Source organism: Folsomia candida, unplaced genomic scaffold, assembly GCF_002217175.1.
Source record: "Folsomia candida strain VU population unplaced genomic scaffold, ASM221717v1 Fcan01_Sc040, whole genome shotgun sequence".
In the NCBI taxonomy this organism is placed as follows: domain Eukaryota; kingdom Metazoa; phylum Arthropoda; class Collembola; order Entomobryomorpha; family Isotomidae; genus Folsomia; species Folsomia candida.
In genome coordinates this window covers 591,726-604,132 of record NW_019091232.1, presented here as the reverse complement: position 1 = coordinate 604,132, position 12,407 = coordinate 591,726, and the positions used below count along the sequence as shown (strand labels likewise).

The 12,407-nt window shown below is 37.3% G+C and overlaps 2 protein-coding genes and 1 long non-coding RNA gene across 12 annotated transcripts; 1 reads left to right on the top strand and 2 right to left on the bottom strand.

Annotated features, from left to right (window-relative positions):
• Positions 1 to 2,078: 2,078 nt before the first annotated feature.
• On the bottom strand, positions 2,079 to 3,914 carry LOC110861357. Its single transcript, XM_022110466.2, has 4 exons — positions 3,432 to 3,914; positions 3,260 to 3,353; positions 2,962 to 3,194; positions 2,079 to 2,318 (listed from the first exon to the last, which is right to left on the bottom strand). Exons 1-4 carry the CDS (start codon positions 3,488 to 3,490, stop codon positions 2,144 to 2,146), a joined length of 561 nt encoding a protein of 186 aa, XP_021966158.1. The 5' UTR covers positions 3,491 to 3,914; the 3' UTR covers positions 2,079 to 2,143.
• Positions 3,915 to 4,059: 145 nt separating this feature from the next.
• Positions 4,060 to 11,570, top strand: LOC110861347 (tyrosine-protein kinase Shark). Of its 10 annotated transcripts, none has more exons than XR_004833159.1 (17): positions 4,060 to 4,486; positions 4,545 to 4,676; positions 4,760 to 4,930; positions 5,190 to 5,374; positions 5,994 to 6,081; positions 6,214 to 6,372; positions 6,439 to 6,665; positions 7,085 to 7,403; positions 7,834 to 8,030; positions 8,106 to 8,168; positions 8,254 to 8,362; positions 8,428 to 8,536; positions 8,616 to 8,699; positions 9,742 to 9,850; positions 9,928 to 10,311; positions 10,726 to 10,923; positions 11,196 to 11,570. XR_004833159.1 is itself a non-coding variant. In XM_035844599.1 (16 exons), exons 1-16 carry the CDS (start codon positions 4,393 to 4,395, stop codon positions 10,836 to 10,838), a joined length of 2,532 nt encoding a protein of 843 aa, XP_035700492.1. In that variant the 5' UTR covers positions 4,060 to 4,392; the 3' UTR covers positions 10,839 to 11,570. The 10 variants fall into 10 exon arrangements, 8 of the variants coding, with proteins under 8 accessions (XP_035700492.1, XP_035700493.1, XP_035700497.1 ...); XR_004833158.1 differs by having other exon boundaries at positions 9,928 to 10,315; XM_035844599.1 differs by having other exon boundaries at positions 10,737 to 11,570.
• Positions 11,428 to 12,352, bottom strand: LOC118433052. The gene is made up of 2 exons (XR_004833160.1): positions 12,260 to 12,352; positions 11,428 to 12,179 (listed from the first exon to the last, which is right to left on the bottom strand). It is a non-coding gene; the product is annotated as an uncharacterized LOC118433052 (long non-coding RNA).
• Positions 12,353 to 12,407: the final 55 nt, after the last annotated feature.

Here is a 12,407-nt window from a genome sequence, read left to right as displayed (position 1 = left end):
CTGCAGTCGTTCTCAATTTTTTAAAAATATCCACCCCAGCTTTTGACACTTTTTGACGGAGAAGATCTCGCGTTTAAGAAACCTTCAGAAAAATTTGTACTCGTCGAAACTGGTTCAAAAAACTCAACGCCATTCCATCAATCAACTCACTGACGGCAAATTAGGCGTCGAGAATTTTAAAATAAATTCCCAACGCCGAAAAATGATTAAAAACGTGTTGATCTTTAACACGATTTTGACGAATTAACTTTTAAATAATTTTTACAATTTCTGAATCCAGAGTTTCCAAGTTCATCTCCATGAAACAGTCGTCGATGAGGCTTTGCTCCTCCACATGGCGCAGATTGGGCGGCCATGGAACGCCTACCAGCTCGTCGGGCGCGCGGGTCAGGCGGATAACAACGCGCCCATTTTGATGCCACCGTTGATCGCACGCTTCATTTGCCTGCCCCACGTGGAGGACCTTTTGTTTGATTTGATCCTTCCTGATCATGGCGATGATCTGGTAACGAGTGCTCAACTCCTTGCCATGCAAATCGACCGACTGACGGATCGCTTCCAATTTTTAAAAGAGGTTTGCGATAACTCGCCAGGAATTTGAAAAGGTATATGAAATTATTATATAATTTTAAATGTAGAGCAAAGTTTCCTTTCTTGTGGAACATTTGTTGGCATACCTGTTCAAAAAAATGTTTTTCATTCAAAAGTCAGTCATCCCGATTCATGACGGAAGATTTTCAGTCATATTTCATTTCACTTCATTTCTTACTTCGCCCATATTGTGAAAATTTTTTGATTCACAGTCATTCATCTGAAATGACGGAATCCTTCAGTCATTTTCATTCAAATGGCAGGAAATTCATTTTCACTCACTACCATTCGAAATTATAATCAGTAAAACGAATAAAAGTGAACAGGTATGTTTGTTGGACTGCAAAGGAATAAATGCAAGAAATGCGAGCTGCAAGAAATGCGAGGTGCAAGAAAGTGGGAGAAAGCGTAAGAAATATGCGCCACGTGCGGGATGAATTATTTATGGCGTAGTTTCGCATTTCTTTCAGGTCAAAATAGCTTCAATTTCTTGCAGTTATTTCTTGCAAGTGGTCGCGTACTGTCGAATTCTTATAGCCGGTCACCTCATTTGAATATTTTGACGCATTCTCGAAAGACAAAGTATATTGAACATGAAAAACCCGTATCGCCGAACATGGATAGTGAGATTTATGCAAATAGGGTGACACGCCTAAATACGAGGATAGTATGCATACCTGTCACCTGTTCACTTTCATTCATGTGACTGATTATGATAGAGAATGATAGTGAATTAAAATGAATTTCCTGTGATTTAAATGAAAATAAGTGAAGGATTCCGTCATTTAAGATGAATGACTGTGAATGAAGGACTTCTCACTCATTTCATTTTTCACCCTATGCTTAATACATGGGCGAAGTAAGAAATGAAGTCAGATGAAGTGAAATCAAATGAGTTTGAAATCAAATGACTGCTTGTGAATGAAAATCTTCAGTCAGAAATAGAGATGACTGAACGTTGAATTAAAAAAGTTTTTTTGAACAGGTATGATAGTACATACTTTCACCCGAAATACGGATGGGACGAAGATAAATTTCCCGATTTGACCAATTTATGTATAATTTTTTTAGGCGATTTTCAAGGAGAAGCTTCATTACGAAAAGGGGATGGTCTATTCAATTAAGATTTCGATCGATCAACAAACGTTTCATGGATTGCTGCCTCCATTAAATTAAATCGCTCCAGTTTTTGAGGAAATACTTATCAAATTGTAATGTAAAAAGCAATTAATTCGTACCTGATGCGATGAGAAATTATTAATGAAATATGTTATCAACGAGTAGTATCTTATCAAAAGATGCTTGATAAGTTCGCAATATTATGACTTCTATAAATGGATAATTTTTGAATTAAATTTTCATTGAAAAATCAACCTCTTTCGTCAGAATTGCACATAAAATTTGAATTAAATTTTCATTGAAAAATCAACCTCTTTCGTCAGAATTGCACATAAAATTCACAATAATTTAGTTTATTTTTGGACGAATTTTCCTAAAATTTTAGTTTCACAGGGGTAATTTTGATTCACACTGATTTGCTTATCTTCTTATCTTATCGGATAAAAGTGTTCATGTAAAAGCAATTGTTCATGTACTGCTTCGTCCCGAAAGTGGCGACCTCGTTGGTCCGCCCGGTACTGTGGAACGTGAAGCCGGGAACGTATCCCGCATAGGTCGCCGACATGGGTTCACAGCAGCGATAAATATTCGAATCCGGTTCTGGTCGGCTGTTAAGGACAAGGGAGAAGAATTAATTAGTTAAGTTTTATAAGTTGTTGGGCACACTGAAAATGGAGGTCTCGCAGCGTATTGTGTCCGATTTTGAGGAAAATTAGGGTCAATCGCTCGCAAATTTAAGGAGGATGAAATTTGCGAAAGACGCGATCTCCCAATGGGAATGTTGGGCAGAGATGTTTGCATCCGAAGAGGAGAAAAGGCGCGGTAAATTTGGAAAAGGGTTAAATATGTAGTCTTTGGGGCCTGTTTTCTCCTCTTCGGATGCAAATATCTCAGCCAAGCGTGCCCATTGAAAGATCAGATCCTTTGCAAACTTAATATTGCATAAATTTGTGGTAGATTGACACTATTTTAACCAAAATCGGGTAGCATACGTTAGTTTGGGAGAGATATTTGCATCCGAAGAGGAGAAAACGAGTCTTAAAGTCGACAAATTGTACACCTTGCAAATTAACTGCGCATTTTCTCCTCTTGGGATGCAAATATCTCTGCCAAACGTGCCCATTGGGAGATTTTGTCTTTCGCAAATTTCGTCCTACCTAAATCTGTCATTGATTGACACTAATTTGCTCAAAATCGTATCGCATACGCTGCGAGACCTCCATTGTTATTAGTAAATTAGTAGATATTTACCAAGGGCACGCGTAGGGGCCTCTGTTGAGATGATGCGCTCTTGGATCACCGCATTGCTGCAGACATTGTGGAACGTTATCCGGTTGGCAGGCCTTCTTCCGGTCACGGGGCGGCGGTTGGGGACAAAATGCGGGGTCGCAGCATCCAATATCTTCACAACCGACGGGATTTCGCCAACAGTCATTTTTCGGGGGACATTTTACCATCGGTGGGGCCAAGATGGGGATGGGGGCCTGAGGATAATAACGATGATAACACCTTATCTTATCAAGATTAAAGAGGAGATAGATAATCAAACCTGAGAAACGCAGGGGTCCTCAATAATCTCACGGGACGCGTTGCCAAAAGATTTCCCATTCCGTTGTCGAAGAGTTGGCATATGTCCGGCGTATCTTAAATTAAGATTTGCATAATTTAATTAGGTTATCCAGCTTAGCTTATCGAAATATGTATGCTTATCCTTCTCTTACCCAGGAATGTGGTGTGGCTGCGCGATATAACCAGGTTCAGGGCAGGGACAGCAATACATTTTAAATTTTGATTAATTTGGACTAATTAAAGTTACTTTTTATACAGAAAATTTAAAATTGTGCGTGAAAAGTGTGTCGGGTCGGGTCGGGTCCAGATTTTTTAGAATTTTATGCAATTTTGTTTTCTCTCTCAAATTTTGACTTGAAAGCAAAAATTATGATAGCAAACTTTTAGGCGCCAGGGAAACGACAACCTTTCACATTTTCATATTTCTCAGGGGAAAGATAAGTGGTGGTGGTGGTGGTTATCATCGATCCATTTTTGGTTGGCATTTTCTCACGATGAAGATAAGTGGTGGTGGTGGTTTTGTGGTTATCATCAAATTCATTTTTGGTTGGCATTTTCTTACGGGAAAGATGAGTCGTGGTGGTGGTTATCGAGTGGTGGTGGTTATCATCGATCCATTTTTGGTTGGCATTTTCTTACGGTAAAGATAAGTCGTGGTGGTGGTGGTTATCGATCCATTTTTCCGTCTGCATTTTCATACAACATTCGAGAAAGGAGACAAAGACATGGGGATTTCTGGATTCTGATGGTGAATCAGATGTGAATCACATCACTCCACTGCACGTCCACCTTTTTAACTATTGTTATTTTAATTACGTTTTATTTAAATATTGACACAATTAAATATTTTTTTTACTGATAAGACTAGTCTTATCAAGAATGTGGACTTTTATAGCTGTGCTTTTGAATTGTTTTTTGACCCAATGATTATCTAAACTCGTGAAACTTATATTTGAATTTTACTAATTTTGCAAATTCGACTTTTTAACGTAACGTTTTTTACAAAAATATTTATTTTGAAGCGATAATCACTTTTAGATAAGTATAATAGTAATTATTAGTATTAAGAAGAATGCTATGATAAGCTCTGGCTGGATAAGGTGAGGAAAAAATATGGCACATTCTCCGGGCTCCCTGCTTGACACGGATTCTTGGTTTCACTCTGGAATTTCGAGAGATGAAGCGGAACAAGTGCTTATCAGCGATGGTAAGTGAGTGAGAACATTAAATTATTTTCAAAAGATAAGTGGTTATCATTTTTGTAGGAGAAGAGGGTTCATTTCTCGTGAGAGAGAGCAGCTCGTCCGTCGGCGACTATGCCGTCTCCGTCTTATCGGCCGGGGTGGTTCATCACGTCCAGATTCAGAGGCATGAAGGGGACGCGTTCTTCTCGATTGGTCAGTGTCTTTAGGGATGATAAGTTATCATTGATAAGGTAGCAATGATGGATAAGATTTACTTATTTTCGTAAATTATGTAGCTGGAGGACCAATTATTCACGGGTTGGATGAGCTTATCAAATATTACCAGTCCCCCTCGTCTCTCGGAGATGATGATATCCTCCTGCAAAAAGCAATCATCAAGTCGCCACCCCCACCGGATGGGAGGCGTCACGGCAGAACGAATTTGCTGCATCGGGCCACCAAAGAAGGTACACGGTTAAAAATTTTCAGTAATAACTTCTTACCGGATTGGTAGTAGCCTGGTAAATTTTTCATTATCAAAACATTACTAAACGGTCGGTAATGCCCGTTATTACCGTGCCGGTAGAGTCATAAGTGAATGTTTTCCGGTCGGTAATGATTTAATACCAGTTTTCTAAGAGTGATAATTCTGCTTTTAAGAGGAAATTGTCAATTTAATTAATGTTTTATTGAAAAATTACTTAATTACGTAAATATTTGTGGCAGGATCGGGTGAAATTGTGTCCGGCATGGTGCGAACGGGTCACCGATGTATCGATGCTAAAAATGAGGACGGTCAAACTGCCGCCCACATCGCCGCGATGCTCGGACTAAATCCAATTTTGACCATTTTAATAAATGCTGGAATAAATGTGAACGCCAAAGATTCCGCGAGCTGCACCCCACTCCATGTGAGTCGTCGTAAATTAACAGATTTATTTTATGCTAATTAATAATGGAGGTCTCCTTAAGTATGCTCTCAGATTTTGAGCAAATTAGTGTCAATCGGTCACAAATTTAATTAGGATGAAATTTGCGAAAGACACGATCTCTCAGTGGGCACGTTTGGCAGAGATATTTGCATCCGAAGAGGAGAAAACACGCAGTAAATTTGGAAAGTGTACACGTCTGTCCCCACCTTGGATGCTAATATCCTAACTAAAATTCCTTGCCAAATTAAAACTTCTCCAAAGATTTTACCCAACGAATCTTGAATGAATTTAATTTAATGACAAACACACACTTAATAATATTGACGTTGAAGCATTTCAATAGCAAAACTATATGATTAAGATAGTGGTTAAGTCGACAAAATTTAGGCTTTCCTAATTTACTGCGCGTTTTCTCCTCTTCGGATGCAAATATCTCTGCCAAACGTGCCCATTGGCAGTTCGCGTCTTTCGCAAATTTCATCCTAATTAAATTTGTGATAGATCGACGCTAATTTGCTTAAAAATAAACAGCATCCGCTACGAGACCTCTATTGTAAGATGACACATACGTGCTTATCAATTTCCTCCTTATTTTTAGTACGCTTGCATCAACAATTTACCAGACACTGTCCGAATCTTGTTGCAAGATGGGAACGCCAATCCGCAAATTCGAAGAAATGACAATGGTACGATATGATTATTAAGATGGATGTATTCTGGCTCCCTAAGTTAACAGTTATTATAATTGTTGTTATTATTTAAATTAATGAGAATCTTAATATCTGAATTCATTTATCATTCATTCATCAATTAATCAGGTTGGGTGCCCATGCACGAAGCCGCTTTTCGTGGTCACCTCATGTGCGTCGCAATCTTGCGGGAATACTATGCTCCTCTCAGACCTCGCACGCTGGATCATAAGCTTCCCATCCATCTCGCAATTGAGGAGAATAAAGTGGAAACCATTCAATTTTTCGGTATTTTTATAAAACGAAATCGATAAATTGGTCGTACAATTAAAAAAAACTAATTGCTAATTGTAGACACTGTGAAATCGAGGAAGGCTATCAGCAACCGGGACGATTGGTACCACGGTCGACTGGGGAGGCAGGAAGCGCTCAAAAGTTTACAGCTTTGTCAACACGCCTCACCCGAGCATGACCCTTCCACGTCGTACTTTCTGATTCGGAGGCACTCGCTTAAAAATGATGTCTACGTGTTGACCCTACTTTTTCAAGGGCACACTTACAATTTCGAGATTGGTCGTGAGGTGGGAATTTAATATAATCGATTGTTTATTAACGTGGGACCGGATGACTCATTGTTAAAATCAGCAAATTTTTAATCATTTCTCGGCTCTGGGAGCTTATTTTAAGTTTCTGGACGATAAATTTGTAGTCGGTGAGGTGATTGATGGAATGACGCCGAGTTTTTTTAGCCAGTTTCGTTAAGTCCCAATGTTTCTGAAGGCTTATTAAGCTTGAGATCTCCTCCTTCAAAAAGTGTGAAAATCTGGAGTGTATATTTTCAAAAAACTCGGAACCACCTGCTCTACAAATTAGTCTTCCAGAATTTTAAACTAAATTCTCAGAGTCAATAATGATTACAAATCTGTTATTTTTGACGATTGTGGCGACGAGTTGCGTTAATTCGTAGTTTTTTCGGATTTCTGATTATCTGATTTTACAGGCTAATTTCTTCTTTATTGACGACGGGCCATATCTGGATTCTTTAGAGCACGTCGTGGATCATTACACTCGTTGGCAGGATGGGCTCCCCAGCTCCCTGCATAATCCGGTCGGACCTACGCAAACATTTTCACAACCTCCGGCACCATCGAGAAGCAATTCGACCACGGATGTGCTCCAACTTCCTCCCCCTCTGCCACGAAGGACAGCAATGTCCTGCTCGCCAAACACGCTCCATAGACTCTGCCATGATTTAGAGAACAATAATTTGGAGAGAGAACGAGAACAACAGCAACGGAGTTTGCCACCGTTTAGTCGGGGTGCGTATTTTTCAAGGATGGTCAAAATACTGCGTTAAAATATATAGTATTTTGAGCTTCATTCTTCCAAGGGCTTAAATTTTCGGGGATGACACACCCACATTTACGTGGAGAAGCCAACAGTCGTACGAAAATACAGGTTTTGTGAAGAATTCAAATTTTTATCGCCGAAAAAATACTTGTTTTTTAAATCGAAACAATGTATTTTGACCGCGATAAAGAGTTAATTTCTTCACAAAACCTGTATTTTCGCATAACTGCTGTATTTTCCAGATTCTCATCTTTTTGTGGGTGTAACAGCCCCGGAAATCCAAACCATGGGAAGAACGGAGCTCGAAATACTGTATTTTGATAAAGAATTTTGAAACCCTATTCATATTTTTAAGGAATTTTGAAAAATAAATACAATAATGAATTGTTCATTTTATAGAACGTATCCCACACGAACTCGTCGAACTGGGCGAGTCTCTCGGAGGTGGCGAGTATGGTGAAGTTTTTGAGGGAAAGTTGACCATGGGAAATAGCGGAACTGTAATCGACGTGGCTGTAAAAACTTTAAAGAATGACGAAGGACAAATGAACGAGTGGACGATGAAAGAGTTCCTTCGCGAGGCTAAAGTCATGATGGTAAAGTTATTTAACCTGATACACACATAGGCGACTTCTGGGATTTACCGTGATTTCTTTGTTTAACAATGACAGGAGCTGGAACATGAGCATATCGTGAAAATTATTGGAATTACATGCGAACCAAAAATATTCATGGTAAGATAAATTATCAAGTAAAACTATTAAATAGTAAAAACAAAATAGGGTCAAAATTCCATAATTAATATAATTTTGTGCTTAGGTGCAAGAGCTTCTCGCACTCGGATCACTGCAAGCATTTCTACTCGATCATCCCGACCAAGTCATGCCAGACAGAGACCTTCGCAAGTGGGCTCATGAAATTGCGAAAGGTTCGCTTTCTTTCAATAACAAAGAGAAATTTCAGTAATTTTACAAAATTCCCTTCTCTATTTAGGAATGGTTTATCTGCAACGGAAAAGATTCGTGCATCGTGACTTGGCCGCAAGAAATATTCTCTTGTCGAAGGACCGAGTCGCAAAAATTAGTGATTTCGGTCTCTCGAGGTAGTAATAAAAAAGTGGCAAATCTGCAAAAAAAACTCGATATGGATGAGAAAATAATACAGCTTTATGTTCGTCACAGAGCTTTAGGAGGAAACAGTGACTACTACACGGCCACGCATGGGGGCAGGTGGCCGATAAAATGGTATGCCCCGGAATCCTGCAGGTTTGTGAAGAATACGTTAAGAAAATAGTGCAATTATTAACATAGGACCACGCTATATGACTCAGTACCAAAAATTTTGGTCCAAAATGTCAAAATCAGCATATTTAATTTGTAACCATTTCTCGGATATGGGAATTTATTTTAAAATTCTGGATGACAAATTTTTAGTCGGTGAGTTTATTAATTAAATGGCGGTGAGTTTTTTGAACCAGTTTCGATGAGCTCCAATGTTTCTGAAGGTTTCTTAACCTTAAGATCAAGGGTGTTCGCTGCTATGTTTCTCCGTTGCGAAACGCAGCCAAGTTGCCGTACCGGAACTATGAACTTGAACCCTTGCCGGGCCAAAATTCATGATTTAGGCTGTAGGCACCTGTCTCTGGCTTAATTGACAATCCTTAATAAAATAATACAATTTTGTAGTGTTTCAAAAGTATAAACTTCGAATTTAAGAACAATTTTTTTAATTCGAAAAAAATATTTGTGTTTTAAAATAGCAGTTAGTGTTTAAAAATATGTTTTAAACACTCCTCCTTCAAAAAGTGTTAAAATCTGGTGTGTATATATTTTTTTAATTGGGAACTCCCTGCTCTACAAATTATCGTCTAGAATTTTAAAATAAGTTCCGAGAGTCGAAAAATGATTAAACATGTGCTGATTTTGATCGATTTTAGTGATGGGTCATAACCTGTTGATTTTTTAAATTTGTGTTTAATGTTTTTCGGGAATTTTATGGAATTGTTGCAGTGGGACGCCAATTATAATGAAATTTAGAGTAGAGATAATATTTAACTAATATAGATGGAATAACAGGAATACAAAACCTACTTTTGTAAGTTTGTGAATACTTTTGTACCAAAAGTTGAACAACCACCTCAACAAATTTGTCGTCCTGAATTTGAAAATATATTCCCAGGGCACAGAAATGACTAAAAATGTGCTGATTTAATTTTGGTGATGAGTAATCGAGTCCTATGTTAAAGTAAATTGTATTTATAATGATTAACACCAACATTTAATACGTACGAAAAACTTTGAATTTCAGTCATGGAACCTTCTCCCACGCGAGTGACGTCTGGTCTTTCGCCGTCACACTTTGGGAATTATACAGCTTTGGTGAAACTCCTTTTGGGCAGGAAACCACGGGAAGAGAGGTACATACATAAAATCCTAAATGTCTTAATTTAGATACGTACAATTCATAATATTTCCCTCTTTTTTTGTTTCATAGGTTATCGAAATGGTCGAGCGTGGAGAACGCCTCGACAAGCCGAAACACTGTCCCGACAAGATTTACTCCGTTATGAAAAAATGCTGGAACATGGATCCCGATCTGCGACCAACGTTCACCTTTTTGGAAAACTTTTTCGCCAACCCGATCCTCGCTGCGATGGTGCCCTCCTCCACAGAGAGTTCTACTACACCGGAACAGCCTTCCTCGTCACAACAACACGTCCACGATGACAACTTGATGATTGATCTGAACGATAATAATGATGGTGGCGGAGTCACTTATACGAATACGATTGAGCGCCCCAGACCTCGTCCCAGTGTTCCAGGAGGGACAGCGTCAACTACGCCACTAAATGATTTGAATAGATTGTCCAATTCTGTCGAAAGTGTTCAACTCATCAAATGGGATTGATTAAGAATGGAAGTTTCGCAGCGTATGTTCTAGGATTTTAAGCAAATTAGTGTCAATCAATCGCAAATTTGAGTAGGATCCAAATTTGCAAAGGACACGATCTCCCAATGGGTGCATTTGGCAGGGATATTTGCATCATCCGAAGAGGAGAAAAGGACCAGTAAATTTGGAAAGATTGACATTTTTCGACTTTAGGGAGCGTTTTCTCCTCTTCTGATGCAAATATCTCTGCCAAATGTCCCCATTGGGAGATCGTGTCTTTCGCAAATTTCACCCTAATTAAATTTGCGATCGATTGGCACTAATTTGCTAAAAATCGGAGAGCATACGCTGGGAGACATCCATTTATAACTAGTTAATCCCTTCTTCAATTAATTAATTAAGTCACAAAACAGAAGCATGCCAGGATTTGTAAAGTTTTGTGTGAGATTCAGTCATATTTTACAATTGTGACAATAATTAATACTACAAAATCGGCCATAAAAGATTCTATCTGAAATCTACAAATTTATAGAGAGCTATTTACTAAATGTTCTTTGATAAGTATGTAATCCACAAATTATAGAGAGCTGTTTACTAAATGTACGAAATGTTCCTCGATAAGTATACAATAGGCAGTTATCAAACCTGCATTTCTCAAATTTCCGTAAATTGTCATGTCTCTTGAAATAAGTACAAATTTCTGGAAACTAATCTTGAAACCATTCTTCACCGTCGTCTCAATGTTTTTCATATTTTTTCCGGAAATTTTGACTTAACTAAAGAGACATGATAATTTAGGGAAATTTTAAAAACGTAGATTTGCTAATTGCCCAATATTGCTGCGATATTTTACAATAATTGCCATTCCACAGATTCTGGTGTACATATTTATTTACATTTTAAGAACAAATCCCAAAAAATGAACAAGTGCTATATTATATTACCTATACAATATTTTGAACAAAGAAAGAAACCAATTTTCATATTTTGAAAAGTGCTAGAGAAAAGTGCTAGTTTTACTTACACGACGACAGAGATCAAAGTTTTAACAAATTTTACAACAAATATATTATGCCAAACGTAAACTAAAGATGTAGATTTTAGCTCGTATTATATTTACCTGCATGGAAAATAGAAGGTCAAAAAAATTGCAATCTTTACTTTAATACCGTCCCAATAAATCATGAAATGCTGTCCATTTTAGCTTACATTTTCATACGAATAAAAATATAAAATGTGCTTTTACGCATAAATCTCTTCTCACTCCAAATTGAATTTTTCATCTTTCTTATAAATTTGATATTCATGAAAAAATTTAAAAAGAACAACTGTCGTCTTTCATGCACAAAAATACATGAATTGTGATTCTATAAATCTTCACAAAATTGTCGAACTTCAACTCCAAATAGTAAAAGTCTGCTTTAAAGAAATTAAAATTTGATAAAAAAATCATTTATATAGTTCTAATTAAACTTTATGTAAAAATTCAAATAATTATTTTTTTAAATGAAATTTCTGAAACTTTTCAAAAACCAAATGTCGTTCTTTCATACACAAAAATACATAAATAAATGTGATTTTATAAATCTCCACAAAATTGTTTAACTTAAATCCCAAATAGTAAAATTCTGCCTCAAAATACTTAAGTTTTTCTCCCAAAAAATTAAAATTCATTCACATGTGAATCACATAGTTCTAATTAGAATATTATCTGATTCACGGAAAAATTAATTATTTTTTTGCAAAATTCATGAAATCCATGAAACTTTTCAAAAAACAAATGTCTTTTCATACAAAATACATAAATAAATAAATCTGCACAAAATTGTCCAACTTCAACTCCAAGTAGTAAAATTCTGCTTCAAAAAAATTAAAATTCAGTCACGTAATTATAATTATTCACGTTTCAAATATTTTATTTTTTTGCAAAACTCACAAAATTCATGAAATTCATGAAATTCTTCAAAAACTTCAAAAAAACGACTTTTCATATTTTTTCTCTCATTTCCTTGTCCACCTGGGAGGGCGGGTAATTTGAAAAAGCAGTGGAGTTGAGAGGAACGACGGTGGTGGTGGTGGCTGAG

Coding starts and splice junctions, on each gene's coding strand:
- LOC110861357 (XM_022110466.2), bottom strand. CDS start 3,490: ATGTATTGCTGTCCCTGCCCTGAACCTGGTTATATCGCGCAGCCACAC. Junction 3,354..3,431: donor CAGCCACACCACATTCCTGG/GTAAGAGAAGGA, acceptor TCTTAATTTAAG/ATACGCCGGACATATGCCAA. Junction 2,319..2,961: donor GGCCCCTACGCGTGCCCTTG/GTAAATATCTAC, acceptor TGTCCTTAACAG/CCGACCAGAACCGGATTCGA.
- LOC110861347 (XM_035844598.1), top strand. CDS start 4,393: ATGGCACATTCTCCGGGCTCCCTGCTTGACACGGATTCTTGGTTTCAC. Junction 5,375..5,993: donor CGAGCTGCACCCCACTCCAT/GTGAGTCGTCGT, acceptor CCTTATTTTTAG/TACGCTTGCATCAACAATTT. Junction 6,373..6,438: donor GGAAACCATTCAATTTTTCG/GTATTTTTATAA, acceptor TGCTAATTGTAG/ACACTGTGAAATCGAGGAAG.